This window comes from Nicotiana tabacum, chromosome 16, assembly GCF_000715075.1.
Source record: "Nicotiana tabacum cultivar K326 chromosome 16, ASM71507v2, whole genome shotgun sequence".
Lineage (NCBI taxonomy): Eukaryota > Viridiplantae > Streptophyta > Magnoliopsida > Solanales > Solanaceae > Nicotiana > Nicotiana tabacum.
In genome coordinates this window covers 13,735,951-13,756,321 of record NC_134095.1, presented here as the reverse complement: position 1 = coordinate 13,756,321, position 20,371 = coordinate 13,735,951, and the positions used below count along the sequence as shown (strand labels likewise).

Sequence of the window (20,371 nt, the reverse complement as noted above, 5' to 3'; positions counted from 1 at the left end):
AAATGCACTCACGTACACTGCAACTGGTTGCTAGTTTAACTAGCTTGGTTCAGGTGAAGAGACAAAAGAGGGGGGGGGGGAGGCTCTATAAGCTATGTTCTCCATAAATACATAAAGTGAAATGTTATTACACTACCATTTTGATACAACAAGAAAAAGGGACCAAAAGAAGTAAGTCCAGCTGCTATAGAAAATGCTGCATATTTCATTATACTTTAACCAAAATCAATGTTGTGCTTACACAATGTACATTACACAAATTTATCAAGAATGACCAAAACAAATTCAAACAATAGGATCTTTTGACATGCTTCTGTGACCTGACGGAGGAATTCCTTCAAGTTTATGTTATTTGCCAAAATGTATACACAAATCTCCTATAACTAAAATCTACTGGCAACTTCACCATCCACTTTCTAAGTATTGTTCAGTAATTACTGAGGCAATCCTAATGTAGCTTCAATATATTCACAAGATGCTGCTGATGAATAACCACAGTTTAAAAATTCAAAGATCTAGCAACTCCAACTAAACCACTCCTTTAAGAACACCCTAATACCAAAATCCCCTCCACGGCTCGACCACTTGAACTGCAACCTGCACATATAATACCTGTATTGCAAATGGCATTAACCCATGTTCTTGAAAATAAGTTACTACCTAATAAATAGATAAAGGCTCAATAGATATAGCAAATTGAAGTGCGTCTATGACTAGGCAATTTGACCTTTATGTCAATGCTTCTCGTTTTTTACATTTTCCCTTCAAGTAAGAAACGACAGAATTTTATGCTTCTTGATAAACCATAATATAGCTCCCAATTCACTGTTTATGTTGCAATGTTAGTTATCCAAGTTAAGCATAAGTGTGGCCACGCGTCGGACACTCCTACTGTAATTTATTCCTTGAATAATTTTTTTTTTGTCCATAACGAGGACGAAATGCTTCCATTACCAAAATATGGAACCATGTGAAATCAGTCAAACGAGTGTTCATTTATCAATTTTATGGAGGCAAAGGCAGTTAAAATCTCAGAAAATAAGAGACAAATCACAGTATAATTAAAAAAATAGACTTACCAGCACTTATTTCCAGCTTCTTCCTGTACCATGTGTTGGGGTCAAAAGAGATCAGAATAGAATATACAGTTGGCATGAATAAGCTAGTGACCATTTCTGCACATAATATCTGGCAGAGCCTGGGTACGGGGCCGTGATCTCATAATTGTTTCATCACTGTGTCTAATCCACTCAGAGAGTTTCCAAGGTTTTTGCCACTTCCATTTGAACTGTAATAGCCACTGATGATGACTTCTCTTCCACCTCCACAGCTTCCCACCTTGTCCTGCTCCTGTTAATTTCTTCATCGTCAATTGGCCTAGTGGCACCATCTGCATCATTAGAGCTTATTATCAGCCATTTTTGTTAATAATGGTAAACTTGAGTTCGGCAACTGTCAAAGAGGTAGGAAAAAAAACATTAGAGCAACCTTTCGTGTTTGATCTATAAAGGCTGCTGCCTCTCTGACTGACGCATTAGCAATGCCAGCTGAATATTTGAGCTGTTTTTGTGCTGGTACAGGGATTGGAGACGGTGGACCGCTCATCTCATCAACAAATTGCTTGTTAGAGATAACCTGTTTCTCATGGCAACATCATCAGTATAGGGAAAATGTAAAACATAAGAATGTAATCCATTCTGATCTTGTAACTACAGTTCAACAGTATGCATAAACATGATGCACTTAACCATATAGCACGCAGACTCAATCAGGCATTTCTTTCAAAACTCAAAAATATTACTATCTAAAAGCCTTGCATGTTTCCCTTAAAATAAGATCTAAAACACTTGATATATAATCTGGGACTAAAGAAAGTAAAATCCTACCGAAGCTGGGGAAGCCAATGCATCTTGAACAGCTTGCTTAAGCTCCTTTTCAACTTCCTTTCTCCTGATTTCACTCTGCCGCAATAGACCAATGAGTTCTTTCATCTGCTCTTTCATTTCCTTGGTCTCAAGTTCCTTCTCCCAAAGTTGGCATCTGGATGACATAATGAGGGGTTAAAGCAAAAAAAATCCCGCGGGCTGCCGCAAATAGAACTAAATGAGATGTTGCTTCTTCAAATTTGTTTTTAGTTAATAGCTGGACGTCATGTCAGAAATCATCCAGAATTCATATGCACTTTGAGGTAGAGACAGTTATCCCAAGCTATGTTGCTCGGATACGGTTGCGGGTGTCCGACACGGGCGCAGATCTAGAGATTGGATCCTTCAAGATGTAAATTCTAAATTTCGGGGATACAGATCCTAGTACGGATACGGGTGCAGGGATACGTCTAAAAATAATTGAAAAAATAAAAAACATAAAAATATCTCTAAATTATGAAAATTTTGTGGAATATTTACGAATATCTTGTAAAGTGTGGATTTTTTTTTATTCTCAAGTTATAGATAAGTAAATGATTGATTTCCTAGATAAGGTATGCTATTTTCTTCAAATTTACCCTAGATTTGGTTCTGATTTCGGGAATCAAATTGTATCTCGTCTCGAATTTTTCCGTCTGTCATGGTCAAAGTACCCAAAATTGTTTGACCACATCCGGTACGGATCCCATACCCACACCCATACTAGTTTCGTGTAGCACAAGTGTGAAGCATTCCTAAGGTCCTAAACTGCCGTGTCGGAGCAACTTAGACCCCAAGTACCATATGAGATAGTGTTCAGTTAGGGTATCGTATGCACTCATTCCTAAGGAAATCTTCCAAGGTTCTGTCTTCCTTCCTTTTTTTTTTTTTTGAGTGGAACTTTTTTGACTGGGATGATGTGGAATTTTACACTTGTGTAAACATATGGAGACTAAATGAACTCTCTAAGGTAAAGACAAGACCTGCTTACCCTTTTGGAACCCGCTTTCATAACCTTTTGACGTCCCTAGCTTACCAAGATACAAAATCTTTTTGGGTTGAAAACTCTCACTACTGGACCTAAGCAGTATGCTCCTAATCCACATTCCACAGCTAAGCTCAAAAGACCTATCTAGTGTTTCAGATAGTTTTAGTTGCAGTAGACCTTCAGTTTCTCTATTTCCTTTCGCAATTCCTTCTTTAATACAGAGCATAAAGATTCTAGTTATTTCTACTTATCAAGCTTCAGATAATAACAACTCATACTACAAGATGCAAAACACATCAGCAGATACCTTGCATCAGCAAGAGAATTGAACATATATTGGAGTAAACTTTTTGCATCCCCCATTGAGCGGAGCTGGTTCCAACGCCCACGATTGCTGAAGGCACGCTCTCGTTCTTCTGCTTCTGAAAGTTGTGAAGCCATGGCAACTAGAGAATTGGATGAAATGCTTAACATATTCTCAAGGGAAGCAATTCGTGCCGTTCTAGCATTTGGCGACATTGAAGATGCCCTGAACAGATAACCATGAATAGAAATCCATTACACCGAACTTGCTTTAGTAGTTTAATGTAGTTAATGCTCTTCCAGCTGCATTTTGGAGAATTAAAGAATCCACTATTGGCTGAAAGATAAGAAGAGTTTAGTATACACACCTAGAGAAACCATTTTTACCCCTTGGAGGACTCAGTCCTTTTGAGGCAAATTCATCAACTTGTCTCAACACTGCTAGCTCTTCACCCAGTGCAGCTCGTCTGAGATGAAAAGAATCAATTTTAAGAAATTCAAAGAACATGAATTGTTGAGTGTGTACACATTAAGAGAAGATTTCTTTAGGTAAACTAAAGTTTATTACATACACTTGACTTTGCTTCTCATACTCGTGACGAACTTCATGAACATTCACCATCACTTCAAGCTCATGATCAAGCCAACGTTGCAATGATTTCTCATTGCTCTGAATGCAAAAGATACTTGAGTAAATTCTTCGATCGAACAGGTACAGAAACAAAATCCATTAGAGTCCAAAAGAGAGCTAGATTAGTACCTGTCCATTTGCTATGTGGCCATTGCTAGTAATGTGGCCATTGCTAGTAACTGCATGTTAAACACAACATATGTAAAAATGAACAGTTAAAAGTTCAGAACTTAGTAGAACTTCAATGGAACTTTATATGAGAGCAAATTTCTTGATACCCTTTATTATAATTAGAAACAGAAATGCACAGTGATCCACAACAAAGGCATCAGATAAAGCTCAATGCAGTGCAAACCTGAGTTTTCACGACCTGAAGATTTACGTGCTTCTAGCAATTCTTTCAGTCTCTTGGTTGCCATTGCAGCCTCCTCTGTCTTTCTTTGAAGAACCTGAAATAAATCCATGATGTCATATACAATTCAGATATTTACTGTGATCACCTCCTTACACGAGCTTGACTCTTGTCCACATTATTCTAGTAAAGCCACCAACTTATGTTACCCACTAAATCAATGCTGTCAAATGTACTATAGCCACAATATGAGCAGGAGGGGTACAGATAGATGTTCAAGTGGCTGAATTTTTTCGTAAAGGATAACAAAAATTGCCACTTACACACAGGGGCGGATCTACGTTGTAGAGAGGGGTGGCACGCCACCCGCAAGCTTCGGTCGAGACAGTGTTTATGTTGTATATACATATATGAATATGTCTATATATTTAATGTGGCACCCGCAGTAATAAAACGTAGCATGATGCCACTGGCAAAGGGTTAAGGATTCCGCCTAAATGATGGGAGTTCGAATTCCACCTGGGACGTTTGTGTGTTCTGCCTTGGTTTTGCTCTTTTTGGCTTGAAGGAAATGCACTTCTTTTATTTCATATTTTTCTTTTTGGTAATTGTTTTTAATTCATATTTTTCTGTGTATTTCTCCCTTTTTTTAACGGAAAATACACATTTTTATATATATTTTGCTCTTTTGCCTTGCTGCAAATATACCTTTTTTTAAAAAAAAATATCCTGATTTGCTATTCTAAATTAATCTTAGTTAAATCTTTTTCTGTTTAATTAATTCTTGACTTTTTCTCTTTTTCTTTAAGTATTAGTCCTGGGTATGTGCAAGTGCAACCTCCATATTAATAAGTACTATACAATTTTAACAAATGACATAAATATTAATAAAATGGTTTTAGATAGTAAACTATAAAATAATAAAAAAAGGTTTAGATTTTAGAAAATGATGAAAGTTGACTATATTATAGTACTCTTTTAAATTTGTGTGGTTATTTTGATATTTCACTAAGAAAACATGGAGTATTTGCAAATGTAAATAATGATGTCATCATCGAACGTCTTCAGAATATAAAAACTTGAAGATAATTGTAATTGAAAGATTTATAACATTAGTAATACTTTTGATATTCTTATGATTTGTTCCAAGTTCTCATAATGATACATTTTTTTTTAATTTGAACAAAAACGATGAATAATCCGAATCGAAGCTCAAAATGGATCAAACCGGCCAAATTTTACCCTATTTATTGGACCGTGTAAATAGCAATATGTTTACGTTCAACATAGTGTGGCACCCGGAACTTCCAAGTCCTGGATCCGCCTCTGCTTACACATCCATTTCATGAAGTACGATTGAAGATTTTTAAATTAGACTTTGGCCAGCAGATTAAAACTGCTGTAGAAAAATGAAAGGCGATGCAAAGACAAAGAGGAAAGTAAAATGCTCACCATCTTTTGTCGCTGATTTAAAGCTTGCAATTTATGTCTCTCATACTCATTCCTTCTCCCTTCCTTCCTTAACTGCATTTCAAGGAAATCTTTTTTGATAAGGTCCAAGGAAATTATTGTTGGTTAACAACATAAAGTAGAATTTCAACCAGAATTAATTGAACTTGCCTCAACAGTAATGGTTAACAACATAAAGTAGAATTTCAACCAGAATTAATTGAACTTGCCTCAACACTAATGCATGAATATAATACTCTTATGAAAATATTTATAGTACTGAAATAGCAGAAAAGTCATCCCTTTCAACACTAATGCATGAATATAATACTCTTATGAAAATATTTATAGTACTGAAATAGCAATTTATGTCTCTCATACTCATTCCTTCTCCCTTCCTTCCTTAACTGCATTTCAAGGAAATCTTTTTTGATAAGGTCCAAGGAAATTATTGTTGGTTAACAACATAAAGTAGAATTTCAACCAGAATTAATTGAACTTGCCTCAACAGTAATGGTTAACAACATAAAGTAGAATTTCAACCAGAATTAATTGAACTTGCCTCAACACTAATGCATGAATATAATACTCTTATGAAAATATTTAATAGTACTGAAATAGCAGAAAAGTCATCCCTTTCAACACTAATGCATGAATATAATACTCTTATGAAAATATTTATAGTACTGAAATAGCAATTTATGTCTCTCATACTCATTCCTTCTCCCTTCCTTCCTTAACTGCATTTAAAGGAAATCTTTTTTGATAAGGTCCAAGGAAATTATTGTTGGTTAACAACATAAAGTAGAATTTCAACCAGAATTAATTGAACTTGCCTCAACACTAATGCATGAATATAATACTCTTATGAAAATATTTATAGTACTGAAATAGCAGAAAAGTCATCCCTTTCAACACTTTCAAATAATGACCCCCCAACATGTTACAAGACGAAGAACGTATGGGGAAAAAGTAATAGCAGCAAACTACCTGCATTAACTCTTTCTCCCGAGATGCCTTCCATTGACGAAATTGTTCAGCCTCTTGTTTAATCTTATGCTGCAATTGTACCTATAAAAGGAAAGAACATAAGTTGCATATAAGTGGTAGAAAGGGTGTTAAGCAAACGAGAAATGTAAACCAACCTTTTGTGCCTTGATTGATTGTATTTCATCTTGCAAGCGCTTTGCTGCGTCATCACTCTTCTGTTTTTGCTTTAAAAGCTGAACCTGGTTCTCTTGTTTTTTCTTAAGATCTTGTATCTGGTCGGCAAACATGTTTAAGATATTAGAGTTAAGCATGATACTCATGGCTATACAATGGAACATGGTACAATTGGGCAGACCTGTGCTTCAAGGGACTTTAGTTTCTGGGAATGCGTGTCTTGCAATTTTAGTGCTTGTCCATCATTGTTGGCTGCAAGGTTTTCAACCTCAGCTAATAATCTATCTCTCTCTTGCTGCATCAGCAGGTCAATTGAAAAAGGGAACATCAGTTTGACAAGCTCAAAATGACAACGTGCGATCACATTTTCATTGCTTTTCTATTACCTGCACCGCTCTTTTCTCCTCTTCAAGTTCCAAAAGTTTCTTTCCAAAATGTTGCTTCAGTGCCATGGTGTCCAAGCCTCCATAAAGTTTCATTTCAGACTGAATTATTGTTGCACAGATATATATGTCAAATCACCACATGCATCAAAGATAGGAAAATGAGCAACCATAGAAGGTTACCATCTAAGAGAACTGCACAGCCAAGAGCACTATCCCATGTTTAAATTCTATATTCGCAATTAATATTTTTGATGAATAACTATTTCACAATTAACTGCAAGGCATACCAAAGAAGAAACATCTAAACACGAGTTTACTAACAGCAAAAGCCAAAGCATTAATAATAGAAGTTTAAAGTCGCTATTGCAAATGCGAAAATCAAGTAAAGGACGTGGAATCCCTAGTAGCCTCCCTGGTCCATGTGAGAAGGGGGGGGGGGACAGTAGCTAACTTCAAAGCACTTGAAAAGCTGTAAGAACTTCCCAAAATCACTATGTATTAGCCCAATTTTAGCTTTGCTGCTCCTAATGGATATTGTTCTTAACCACACTGATTAATGATGGGCGTCTTTAATGAATGCTAGCACTTCCCTTTAATAGGTTAATCCCCCCCAAAAAAATATGCACAGGAACAGACAATTTTAAACGATAACAAATTGGTTTAATGTTAAGAACATCTACTTTGCTTTCAAGAGTCTGCCTTACCTCTTTCTGCTCTAAGCGCCTATTTAACTCATTCAATTCTTTGTCCATTGTGTCTTGCAGGAGGGTATGTTCCCACTCCTTTGCTGCTTCTTCATCCATATCTCCTGAATCACCTGGCAGTACAGAGACTGGCTCCAAATAAGAATACTGAAACCACTTCAACATTTAGATTTTAAATTCTTAAGACAATGAAAATTGCTTTTCTTCCTGAAAACATCCCAGTTCAAACATAGTCATCGGAATATATACCTCGTAACCTAGTACAAAAAGTTGAGAGTGACGCACCATTTTCATTCATTGGATAGTCAGATGACTCTATACTTTGCAAGCCCCTTTTGAGGCCTTCGCTTTTTACTGAAAAGACACCATTAGCCTGAAATAGAGATGAAGAATTTGTTAAGCAACTAAGTTGGATGAGAATTCCTCTTCTTTTTTTTTTCTTTTTTTTTTTGATAACCGAGACAACCCCGGGGACCAGTGACTCATTGTTCGAAACTCGGTGGATAATGGGCCCGCCCCACTACCCTTCTTCGCTTAAATACCAGTTACCAGACTTTTTGTCTGTGGTAGCGTTCGAACCCGTGACGTGCGCCTAGCCGCCTACTAAGCCACACATCACAAGTTGCATTCCTGCCACTAGACCAAAGCCCTGGGGGCTTAAAATGGCTTCTACAAGTGAGGGGAGCTCAATGTATACCTTCACTTCAGTTCCACATTGCTCAGTGCCAGAGCCTCTTCTGCGGTACTCATGCAGTTCTCTGCTTAGCTCCTCATTACTAGCTTCAAGCCATGAAATCCTATCCTTGAGTACCTAGACATGAAATTTCAAATTGAGATCTCCATTGTCATTTAGTGAAGACTGAAGATGATCCAGAGCTTTATTTAATATTTAATTAAAAAGGTAGTATGCTGACATCTACACCCGAGCACAACAAAAATTTACCTGAATCTCAGATGAAGCACCTCCCCCACGGGCACAGAGTTCTGCCTGCAAATACTCTAGTTGTTGCCGCATCTTCAGCATCTCACTAGATACAGGATCTCGATTGATCTGGACATAATTTAAGGAAAACTACTTAATTCTTGATCCAGAAATGATAAGAAGATTCATGAAATAAGGTTTGTCACTAGACTTACAACTGGCTTGTTCTGAATATTGCGAGCCCGATTTGCATATTTAAGAGTGTTCAAAGTTTCTTCAGCATTTATATCAGCAGGACTAATGCATGCTGGAAAATACATAAACCATAAGCAAGAATACAAAAGGAATCTGCTTGTCGCAGGACAAGGCATGGAAACATCTCAAAGGCTGGCAAGAAAGAAGGATAACAACTCTAATTAAATAAGATACAACTACTGATTGTTACTTTAGATAAGCTTTAGTTCATTCTTCCAAAGACCACTTTTATTTCCTTAGATTTTTTCTCCTTTTAATTGATAAGGTAAGATGTCTTCATAAAATTGTGTTATCATGAGCCAGATAAATACACCTCATGAGGTGTGCCAAACGCACGTGATTCCTTATTGTAACCATACACATATCACCCACAGCTAACAGGCTTGAAAGCAATACAACAACAACAACAAAAAGAACAACAACAACAACCCAGTAGAGCTGGGCTCTAGGGAGGGTAGTGTGTACGTAGACTTTACCCCTACCCTGGGGTAGAGAAGTTGTTTCTGATAGACCCTCGGCTCATCTCAAGAAGATGAAAAGAACAATAGATGGCTTGAAAGCAATGAGGGGAATTAAACAACCAATTTGGAAAGAAGTTAAACTGATGTCAAGGTCTGTGTTCAATATCATAATTTACCTAGAAGAATAAAGAAGAGGCTTTCACCTAAATCTAAAGAGAAACCAAGCTTGTGCAAGTCATTAGAAAATGCAAGCTTTGCAGTCTCCGAAGCAAAAGATCTCTGAAGAGCCACTTCATTATCCAGTGAACAGAAACAATTTAGTGTAATCAACTGCTGCTTAAATGCTAAAACTGTGACGTGCATTCATGATCAAAGAAATCAACTAGAGCGTTCATTTCGAGAGTGACAAACTACTTATTAGAAAATCTGTTTGGCAGTTTAGCATGGTTTATTCTAGGTCCAGAAGAAAGTATATAGTTAATATCACTAAGTCACGGTCACAATGCTTTCTTTGGCAAGACTTAAGTGTAGAAAAGTTCAGCAAGACTGACACACATAATAGGTTATGCACTATGCTATTCACAAACCATTCAAACTAGAAAGAATAAGGGGTTAAAACTGGAATTACCAATCATGACTGTCCGACTGTTACCACCAAGTGAATCCTGTCATTTGCCAAAAACACTTCATTAGAAAAAATAAACAAATAACTAAATAAATAGACTATAAAATCAACAAGGGAGAAACAAAAAGTCCAAAAAAAAAAAATCAACTTTAAAAGATGATGATATTACCAAATCCTAAAATAACAAGGCGCCCTAATATTGTATTATTGCCAAACTCAGCCCACAATTTTCGCAGTGTTCATTTTCCAATTTAATTCCTTTCCAACGAGATGACTTCTTCTTTTATGTGATAAATTCTCCAGTGAGAAAAACTTATAACTAAGGCCAGCTGACATTTTACTATTACAATAAAGAGTACCAAGGAGCAAGGATTTCGGGGAACCTTTCAATATTAGAAATCTGATTACATCACAGGAAAAGGATTGGACTTATTCAGATTGGATGTTGGAAAGATATTCAGGAAACTATTTATTATCAAGATTGCATCATAACTATCAACAAATTGGGAAGCATGAGGTGCCCCTGATGTCAATGACCATTTTAAGAACAAACAGGAGCAAAGATAACTCATTTGACCAAATGAGGCAAAAGCTGCTTTTGGATTACTTTGATCAAATGAGTTCTCTTCACACCCGTTCGTTCAGAGCTCCAACATATAGCACACAAATGAGGAGATGCTCAGACAGAAATATGAAATGTTTTTCCCAATTCTTAGATCTGGTTCTCCTTGTGTTTAATATTTTAGTGACTTGATGAAGTATTGGAACAACCTAAAACATGGAACCATGTCAAACCTGCAATAGCCGGGTGAGTTTACTGTCTCGATAAGGAACATGGACACCTTCTTTCCGCTTTTTCTCATCCCCAAGTGCACTAATAACATTTCCAAGTGCAAGAAGGCCTTTATTAATGTGAACTCCTGTGGTGGACAAGTAGGTCAATAACCGACATGAAAGAGACACTTTCAAAGACAGGAAGAATGTTAAAACAAGAACCTTCTTTGAAACGGAGACCATCTGATCCCGTTCGTTTTGCTCGCTCTGAACCAGCAAGATCTACCAAATGCAGCTTGGCACAAAGATATTCTTCAGTCATGCATTCATTGCTGTGGCCGTCATTAGAACTAGTCTTGCGCATCTGCTCCACTGTAATGGTGAATATGGCATGAGAGCGACTGAAAAAGTGAAAACAAAAAGGGGATAAATATTTACAAATAATTTAACAGAAAGAATGCATCTTTCACGAGTCAATACTCGGTCCTTCAGGACACAAGCAACAAAAACTGGATTTAAGAACTCTCCCTATTAGTTTGCTTGTATTCTTTCATTCGTGTTAATAAATTCATGTGTCAAAGTCTTACGCGTTTAAATAATTTCTTTCTTAACAAAGGACCAAGTTCATTTGTAAATTATCAGAACATTATAACTATGCTTCAGTCTCAAAAAAGTTGGGGTCCGCTACATGAATCCTCACTTCTTCATTTAAGCTCAACTCATATCGTCATTTATATGCACAAAAGTTCACCGACACTTCCACCCAACCCCCCAAAAAAAGAAAATTAAAAAGAAAAAAATTAATGTCAGTTTTTTTCTTTTTGAATTTAGGAGTTTCATGTGAAAGTATATCATTTTTTTTTTGAGATGGATGAGAGTATATCATGTTTCAGACCAAAATAAGCAAAGGAGGAGAGAGTACACTATACAATTAACTAGGTTCCAACCTTGATTGGTTATTCATGTTTGTACTGCCTGTGGCCCTGCTAAGAGATCCTTGCTCCAGGCAATCAGCCATTTCTTTGAGTGTTCTCACACTGCGTTCGGTGGATCCTGCCAATGTAATAACACCATTTGAAGATTCACGAATTTGTATTGGGGGTTTCCCAGGAATAGCAACTTTTCCATTGTGTCCATTTGTTGTCTCTGATCTGTTAACAGAAATAGCATCCAGCAAATCTCGTACTTCTTCTTTGTGTATCTGGAAAAAGAATTATCTTAGTAAAAATGCTGCATAAGTACTGTCACAAAGTATGTGTAACATCACTCAAATAAAAAATATATCTGGTCTATACAAAGAACAAGATGATAGGGGGAAAAAGTTAGCTTCTAGAAATGATGTTTGATCAGTCTATAGGTTCCAAGTAAAGAGAATTGAAAGCAGACTATTGTATGATGCTGCATTGACAAGAAACTACATATTTGAACAATTAACACAAAATCCAATATCATCTAACTAAAAGAAATCGGGAAAATGCATAATCCATGAGCAAAGTCGATCCTGTGCAGAGTTGCCAAATGCAGCATGAATTTGGACTTGATGTACACTTTGAGTCCATCATGGAAGTATAACCCTACTATGGCTAAATCCTAATAGAAGCCTACGCCCTCAATTAACAAAGTCCCTCAGCTTTCTTATCAATTAGTTCTTAAGTGATCTTAACTACACCAAAAGAAATAAGTGCATCAGTTTAGGGAACATAAGAGCTATCTACTAGAACATTGAGGATGCTTCGGTTTCAAAAGCAGTTTGCTCGGACAAATACTCGCCAGGAACTGAAATGCTTAAAGCATCAACAAAATGAAAAAGGAATCACAGGAAAAATTTTAAGGGCATGTGTAGGTTCAGTGAACTTAAAATAAAACAAAAGAAAAGAAATGAGTTACTAAACCTCGATAAAAGACACATGCAACTGGAATTCTGCCTGATGCTTCAAAGCCTCAACCTTGTTGAACAAAGAGTTCATAACTTGGGGAATTAGTCCAGTTTGGAAACCATCTTTGAAACCGGTGCCCATTGTGTATGTTTTCCCCGAACCTGTCTGCATTGTATTGAAATGTAAATTGAAAGAATATGGAAAAAAAAAGCCTGAATTTAACTATAGCTTCTATTACAGACCTACACTTCTGGTATACCAAAATGATTTACCTGGCCGTAAGCAAGAACGGTGGCATTATAACCTTGGAACAAACCATCAACAAGAGGAGCCACACACTCCTCATACATGGCAGCTGAGGGAGAAGCAGTGCTCCCGTAAACATGATCAAAAGTAAAGGAATGTGTTCCAATTTGCACCTGCAAGCCCAACCAATTATCAGAAGTGAAGGTCATTAGAAAGCAGCAGCATATTAAATTAATTAGGATAAAAGAGACTGAAAAGTGGTAATTATTAATTATCAATATGGAGAAAGAACTCAGTCCAATCTATGAAGTTTAAGCTTTTTACATAAACAAAAATAGTGGCATAAGGGAATTAGTTCACATGCATGATTCTTTTGGAAAGCCTTAATCTTTACCCAGGTGAGTTGTATTGCAGTTCCTATACAATAGAAAACTACAAAACTCAAGAAGAAAAGTCAATTGCAGATCCAAATGAAACAAACAAAAAAAGTTTAAGGAAATAGGATTTTAGTCCATGTATGAAACCCTGATAGCACCAAAAAAAATAAAAGTTCATTTTCCCCAATTTAGAGCCACACTTGAAACATTCAAACAAAAATTAAATCCTTAGAGTCAAGTCCTTTTCACCTTCCCTCTCCTCACCCCACCCAAAATGTATTAAGAAGAAAGAAATCAAAGAAAATTGGATTAGCATTCTTCAATCAGGCAGATGGAATGTTAGATTCTTCGACATTTTTCGTCACAAACTATCAGAGTAAAAACTCCAATTACAGAAACACTAGGTTTAAACTAAAACATGCAGAACCCATAAGGTCCATAAAAAGCAATTAAGCATAAATTTTTTAGAGCTTGAGTATCACAATAAGATCCAGATCTCCAAAAAATCTCCAATTCAGTCCAAAAATGCTAAATCTGAAGAATCACATTAGAGTACCTGAGGCTTGTTAGGGACGACAGAGACACAATCTTTACAACCCTGAAGTTTCTCATCTCCAATGAGTGGCCTAATATGAACTGCCACTTTAACACAACAATCCTCCCCATTAGCTGCTTCCATAAGAAAATTCTCAAGAAAAGAAAATAATACAGTCAAAGAAATGGAAGTGGGAAAAACAGTTAGAAGAAGAGAAGATTGTTTTTTCACGGAATTGGAAAGGAAGTATTAAGAGACCAGAAAATGATACAACAACAGCAGCTAATTGAGTCGGTGAGGAAGAAAGAAAGCTAGTTATTCACACTTGGGAAAAAAAATGTAAGAAGATTGAGAAAAGGGTAGTTGAGGGAATAGAGAAATGAAAATGGGTGTATGGAGGAGTATTTCAGAAGATGGAGATTGTGACACTGGTTGAGTATGTGTGCGTGTGTGTTAGTAGTGTAACAACTATGACAACTACCACTTACATAACATCTTCTTTCTATTTTCTTTTTCTTTTCATTTTTTCCCTTTTTGTTGTTTTATTTTTAGCTTAATTATAGAAAGTACTCCATACCAATTACAATAATGCAAAATTTTCACTTGTTGCGTATCTATAGCAGTTGTACAGATTACATAACATTTTGCCAAGTAATAACACACACTTATTATACACAGATAATAATCATTAAAGATTATGATTTATGATGGAAAGTATAAGATTCATTTATCATTAAATAGAGTGATTTCATGTTTAATGGTGCAAATACGAATTGATTAGTTTCGGATACCTGACACCAAAATAGAAAATTAAAAAAAATATGTTACGATTATCAATACAATCTAATTGATTATTACTCCAGTTTTAGATTATAATTTGGTCTTGATATGGAGAGTTTCCTCTTATTATATTATAGGTCAAAATTCAATAGACAACTTAATCTGATAATATAATTTTTTTTATTACTACAACATGTGACGGCATAATTTTTAAGTAAAATAATATTCATATATATATATAAAATAATTTTTAATGATATATATGAATTTTTTAAGAAAAATTGAATTTTATTTTTCTCTTCTTTTTTAGTTGTCTTGGTCTTCACTACAAATAATGCACAGAAGCCCAGACGGTTAGTCAGGAAGGAGTAATGGCTTCCAATGCTTAACATGTCAGAAGAGAAGACTTAAGAATCACTCTTTCCGAAAATGCCCTTGGCGGCTTTCGCGACTTTGCAACGGCTTCTTACTGATTTCCCGTCAAAAACAGTTGTCCCTTCTACTTTTGGTCGTTATTCTATTTACACTTTTGCCCCTTTTCTCTTTCTTCTATTTCCTCTTGATTTTTCTTTTTAATTTTAAACTATTTCATGGCCAATATACAAGTATGTATCACGTCTAAAAAGAAGGACAGCGTTCTAATAGAATAGAATCCCAGAAAATGGTAGAAAAGAAAGGTGCAACACAGCGCAAGGCCACGTGATTTGGAATCCTGTGTACGATTACTAGGTAGATGTTGTTTTCATTCGGCTTCTAATATTTTATATTTTTCTTTTATTATATTTTTTACATGTCTATATGTCTACCATAAAAATTCTATAGCCTAGCAGTTGTGGACCCACATAAGTTCAAGGATAATAATTATATTATTCATTAAAAAATTATACAATATACGTTTTGTTAAAATACTTTTTACATATATATTAGATCTTAAATACTCTTAATTAAATTCTTGGTCACTGATCACGAGATCTTCAATATCTAGTTAGTATTTCTACTTCCTATTAGGACTAGTATAAGAGCCAAAAAAAAAAGTATTCAACTATATTCATGCATGTTGTTTGACCCAAAAGATTTTGAAACCTTTTTGATTAAATTAATTAAATAAGATAAAAGAGTAAATCTCAAGTATAATAAACTCTAGAATGAGAAACATAAGGGATGAACAAGGTAAATAATATTTATTGATCTCGTGAAACTGAATGATTAAGCGTAAAAGAACAATCACCAAGAATGTAGAATAAATACTGTAATGGATGCTCTTAGTCGAAAGTTTCTTCCCCTTACAAGGTTTTTTTTCCTCACTATATATAAGGGACAACCCCGTTCTGAACCCTAGGAAACATATCATAGGGAATATTCGAAGTATATTCCTTAAGCCTCCTGTTAGACCTACATTACTGCGAAAGTCATGCGTCATCTATCCGCTTGTTGGTCGTCATCGTCTTCCACAGGACGTCGTGTTGTAAAGATCTCATCTTTTGTCATATTGGTCAGTAGCCATGGTCGTCCAAATTTGGACCCATACAGTTAGTCCATCCGCTTGTCGAGGTTGCGGCTTGGTGCGTCCTCGATAAGCGGACATCGCCCATACCTATGGAGAAATTTGGTTTTATGAAACACCATGACTTGGCCAACAACGAAAGGTTAGCATGATCAACGATACCCCTGGTGGTGTGTCTTATCGGGAAATGACGTCACTTCCACGTGCGTCATCATTATGCGTGTTTTCGAGACAGGGGTGGAGGGCTTGTCGCTTCGATTTCGGTGCCATTCTACAGCCTTCCGCTTCGATTCTGGCGCCACCCAATCCTATAAATAGGGGGAGGGTTTGTTTTTTCAAAAAATCTTGGTCATTTCGTCTCTGGTTATTCTTTCTTATCTCTCTCATGTTTTCTCCAACGATTCCTCTGCTTCCTTTCTTCCAATCTCCGTTCTTAGCTTTTTTTTTCTATTACATTAACACATTTTCCGTCGTAGAGATGCCTAGAACACATCGATCTTGTGAGGGGGTTTCCAACGCCACCCCATTGTCCATGGCGCCCCACCCCCCTCTCCCGATGGTGAGGACATGACGATGGAGGAAGGGGATAGCTTTCCTACCGTGGAGAAGTTATTGCCGAGACACCCTATGTCTCGAAGCGACTTTCTTAAGGATCCTCCTCCTACTCCTGCCCCCATACTCTCTGAAACTGAGCAAGTCCATATCGATGCTCTCCTTGCAAAATATAACATTCCCGCTCATATTGAGATGGTTCCAGCGAGAAGGGGCTTCGTGGAAGTTCATAGGCCTTGGTACTGTGCTTTTTATGAGTACCCATTCGTGATTGGTCATTCCTTCCCCCTTCTCCCGTTAGCGGAAGAATTCTGCCGATTTTATCAAGTTTTCCCAGCGCAACTTTCCCCGTACACGCTCAAAATACTCCTGTTGTTGACAAAATACGCTGAGTTGGCAGGGTGCGAGGTTACCGTTCACCACCTTCTACACTTGTTTTCTCCCAGATTTCATAGGGGTACTATGGTACATCTGAGGCACCGTGGGATAAAAGGGTTGGTGGTCGGAACCGATGATCGGGCGAGTCACAAATTTTAGCATAAGTACTTCTTCGTCAGAACTGAGCACATCGTGTCTGACCCCGCTAGATTTTCGGAGCGGTGGAATGAGAATCGTAAGTGTCGCCACTTGTTTACTCTTTCTTTTCTTCTTCATTTACCTTAGTGTTTATTTGTTTCTCGTTTGCAGCTATGGGGTGCCCACCTCACCCTATTGCAGGTATAAGGGATTGGGTAGCCCGTCTGTTGTCCCATGCAGTGGAGACTAGAGACTGGCATGTTTTCGTGATGCGCTTTGGGCCGAAAGTTTCATTTGGTAAGTATCCTCCTTTGTATCTCTCTACGACTATATACCGTCGTCTATTGATATGACTCTTTATGATGATAGGTCGTGGAGCTTCTAGGTGGAGGGCCCTAGTCCCTGCATTTCGTCAAGTTGTCGCCTCCGCAGGAATGCAATTCACTTTGGATGAGTCCGCCCGAAAGGGTCATGTTCAGTTGGTACAGGCGAGGGAAACCTCTCGTGATATGGTCGTGAGGGGAGAGATCCCTTTTTTACCAGTCCATCACCTCGTGGATGAGTCCTCTAATGGGGATGAATCTTTGTTGAGAAAGAAGAGAAGGATAGAGCTTGGGAAGAGCGTGGACGTTGATACCGGTAAGAGTAGGACGGGTGCATCGGAGACAACACCGGTACCCACGTTTATAGCCGATGCCATCTTGGCGGGGAGGTCTCCTCAAACAGAAGGGGTTTACCAAGGAGGTGGTTCTGTGCGCTCCGCTGAGGGTAGCGCATCGTTTAACGTCGGAGGGGGCCTACGCATCGAGGGCGAAGGCTCGGGCTCGGATGTCAACACGGGGGATGTTCGTGAGCTTTTAGAGTGTCACACTCAAGTAGAGGTCAAAGTGGAGGGTTCTGATCGACACGTAGTTGTCCCTAGGGATTACAACTTGTTGTCGGACTGTGATCAGGTGGCATCTGCTTTAGCTCCTTTATGTGTTGCCCCTGAGAATGAGGCACTTAGAACGATGAGCAATATGGAGCTATCCCGGAGCATCTCTGGCATGGCCCTACGGGTAGATATCTTTCTTTTTATTTCGTCGTTGGGTTCGTGTTATTGTTTTTGGTCTGTCTTTTTGTTTTAACTTTACTTTTGTGCCAGACCTTTATCATGGAGATCGAGCGCGAGCGTCAGGAAAAGAGGAGGACACCCCTCTATGGAAATATGTCTTCTAAATATCAAGAATATCGCACCAAGCATCATGCGATGGCCGACAACTACAATCAGGATCCTACTTCCAACTATTCCGCGAAGGGCTCAAGTAGAGGGAGGATCAATTGGCGCGTAAGGTCGAGGATTTGAGGGAACGAGACGAGGACCTTATGAAGTCCATCGCCCGTAAGAGTGAGCTTGAGGCATCCCTTAAAGTGAAGGAAGATGAGCTTGAGCTAAGTAGGGGGTAATGGCCGAGAATGTCGACCTCCAAGCAAAGGTGGCCAATTTAACTGCCGAACTGGATATGAATACGACGGAGATCAATGAGCTTAAAAGTGAGCTGGGCGTGAGTGCCGATAGATTGGTGACTGTTGTCTCTGAGGTGGCGGTTTTTGAAGATGTCCTCTGTGTTTGTAGGTCAGAGCGGACCAAGGAGAAGGAGGCGTTCGCACTTAAGATAGCGGGGCTTGAAGGGCGTGTTCAAAGGTTGGAGGCGGAACTGTCCGCATTGAACAAGCAAATGGATTCTTTGAAAGCGAAGGACACACGACTACAGTCGCATCCTTCTACATCTTATGCTCCAGCTGATCCTGTCGTGACTCGATGTCTATATAAGTTGTGGGTTCACGCCGAGGCTCAGCTCGATGTGTACAAGGCTCTTCATGTTGATGGGAGGGCGTCTGAAGTGGAGCTTCAGGATATACGTATCAAGTCTCATGCAGCTCGTGAGGGATGCAGGTATGATCCTCTTACGCCTGACGGAAATGATATCTATTCAGATGATGCGAATAGACTCGCCTCTGACTTTTGGTACGAAGACGTGTATGCCATCGGGAATGATGTGTAGTATTTGTTTTGTACTTACTTTTTGTTTCGCGATTTTTGTAAGGGCGTCTTTGAGCCCTCTGGAAAGACAGGTGCTTGTAAGATTTTTGTTGTAATGAAAAATTATTTTGTCGATTCGGTGGTAACCTTTGTTGCATTTATGATATTCCGGGCCTTTGTCGAAATATTAAGCCCATTTTGCTTCGAATGAGGTCGAACCCTTTACTTCGACGATGGCCTTAGCCATTGGGATGTTACTTTCGAGCTGGTGTCGAAGTAATACCCCATCGTGGTTCGAGTGATGTCAAACTATTTTTGTCGATGGTCTTAGCCATTGGGATGTTACTTTCGAGCTGGCGCCGAAGTAATATCCCGTCATAGTTCGAGTGACGTCGAACTCGTTTTTGTTGATGGCATTAGCCATTGGGATGTTACTTTCGAGCTAGCACCGACGTAATATCCCATCATAGTTCGAGTGATGTCGAATTCATTTTTGTTGATGGCCTTAGCCATTGGGATATTACTTTCGAGCTGGCGCCGAAGTAATATCCCATCGTAGTTCGAGTGACGTCGAATTCGTTTGTGTCGATGGACTTCGCCATTGGGATGTTACTTTCGAGTTGGCACCAAAGTAATATCCCGTCATAGTTCGAGTGATGTCGAACTCATTTTTGTCGATGGCCTTAGCCATTAGGATGTTACTTTCGAGCTGGCGCCGAAGTAATATCCCATCGTAGTTCGAGTGACGTCGAACTCGTTTTTGTTGAGGGACTTAGCCATTGGGATGTTACTTTCGAGCTGGTGCCAAAGTAATATCCCGTCGTAGTTTGAGTGATGTCGAACTCATTTTTGTCGATGGCCTTAGCCATTAGGATGTTACTTTCGAGCTGGCACCGAAGTAATATCCCGTCGTAGTTCGAGTGATGTCGAACTCGTTTTTATCGATGCCCTTAGTCATTGGGATGTTACTTTCGAGCTGGCACCGAAGTAATATCCCATCGTAGTTCGAGTGACGTCGAACTCATTTTTGTCGATGGCCTTAG

At 38.2% G+C, this 20,371-nt stretch overlaps 1 protein-coding gene across 4 annotated transcripts; it reads right to left on the bottom strand.

The window, feature by feature from the left end:
- Positions 1-185: 185 nt before the first annotated feature.
- Positions 186-14,448, bottom strand: LOC107761405 (kinesin-like protein KIN-4A). 4 transcript variants are annotated; one of them, XM_075232603.1, is made up of 26 exons: positions 13,975-14,448; positions 13,068-13,214; positions 12,811-12,960; positions 11,866-12,119; positions 11,141-11,319; positions 10,940-11,064; positions 10,148-10,184; positions 9,019-9,110; positions 8,825-8,932; positions 8,579-8,692; positions 8,167-8,254; positions 7,882-7,994; positions 7,178-7,276; positions 6,973-7,086; positions 6,773-6,889; positions 6,618-6,698; positions 5,631-5,702; positions 4,182-4,275; positions 3,956-4,005; positions 3,768-3,865; positions 3,564-3,662; positions 3,200-3,421; positions 1,887-2,040; positions 1,489-1,635; positions 1,080-1,390; positions 186-612 (listed from the first exon to the last, which is right to left on the bottom strand). In XM_075232603.1, exons 1-25 carry the CDS (start codon positions 14,095-14,097, stop codon positions 1,163-1,165), a joined length of 3,105 nt encoding a protein of 1,034 aa, XP_075088704.1. In that variant the 5' UTR covers positions 14,098-14,448; the 3' UTR covers positions 186-612; positions 1,080-1,162. The 4 variants fall into 4 exon arrangements, with proteins under 4 accessions (XP_075088704.1, XP_075088703.1, XP_075088705.1 ...); XM_075232602.1 differs by having other exon boundaries at positions 7,882-8,009; positions 13,975-14,443; XM_075232604.1 differs by having other exon boundaries at positions 4,197-4,275; positions 7,882-8,009; positions 13,975-14,443.
- Between the last annotated feature and the right edge of the window lie 5,923 nt (positions 14,449-20,371).

Excerpts from the sequence above, each read along its gene's own strand:
- LOC107761405 (XM_075232602.1), bottom strand. The coding sequence starts at position 14,097 with ATGGAAGCAGCTAATGGGGAGGATTGTTGTGTTAAAGTGGCAGTTCAT. Across the intron at positions 8,933-9,018 it reads ATATTCAGAACAAGCCAGTT|ATCAATCGAGATCCTGTATC; the intron begins GTAAGTCTAGTG and ends AATTATGTCCAG. Across the intron at positions 8,010-8,166 it reads CTATCCAATGAATGAAAATG|TCTCTGTACTGCCAGGTGAT; the intron begins GTGCGTCACTCT and ends ATTTGGAGCCAG.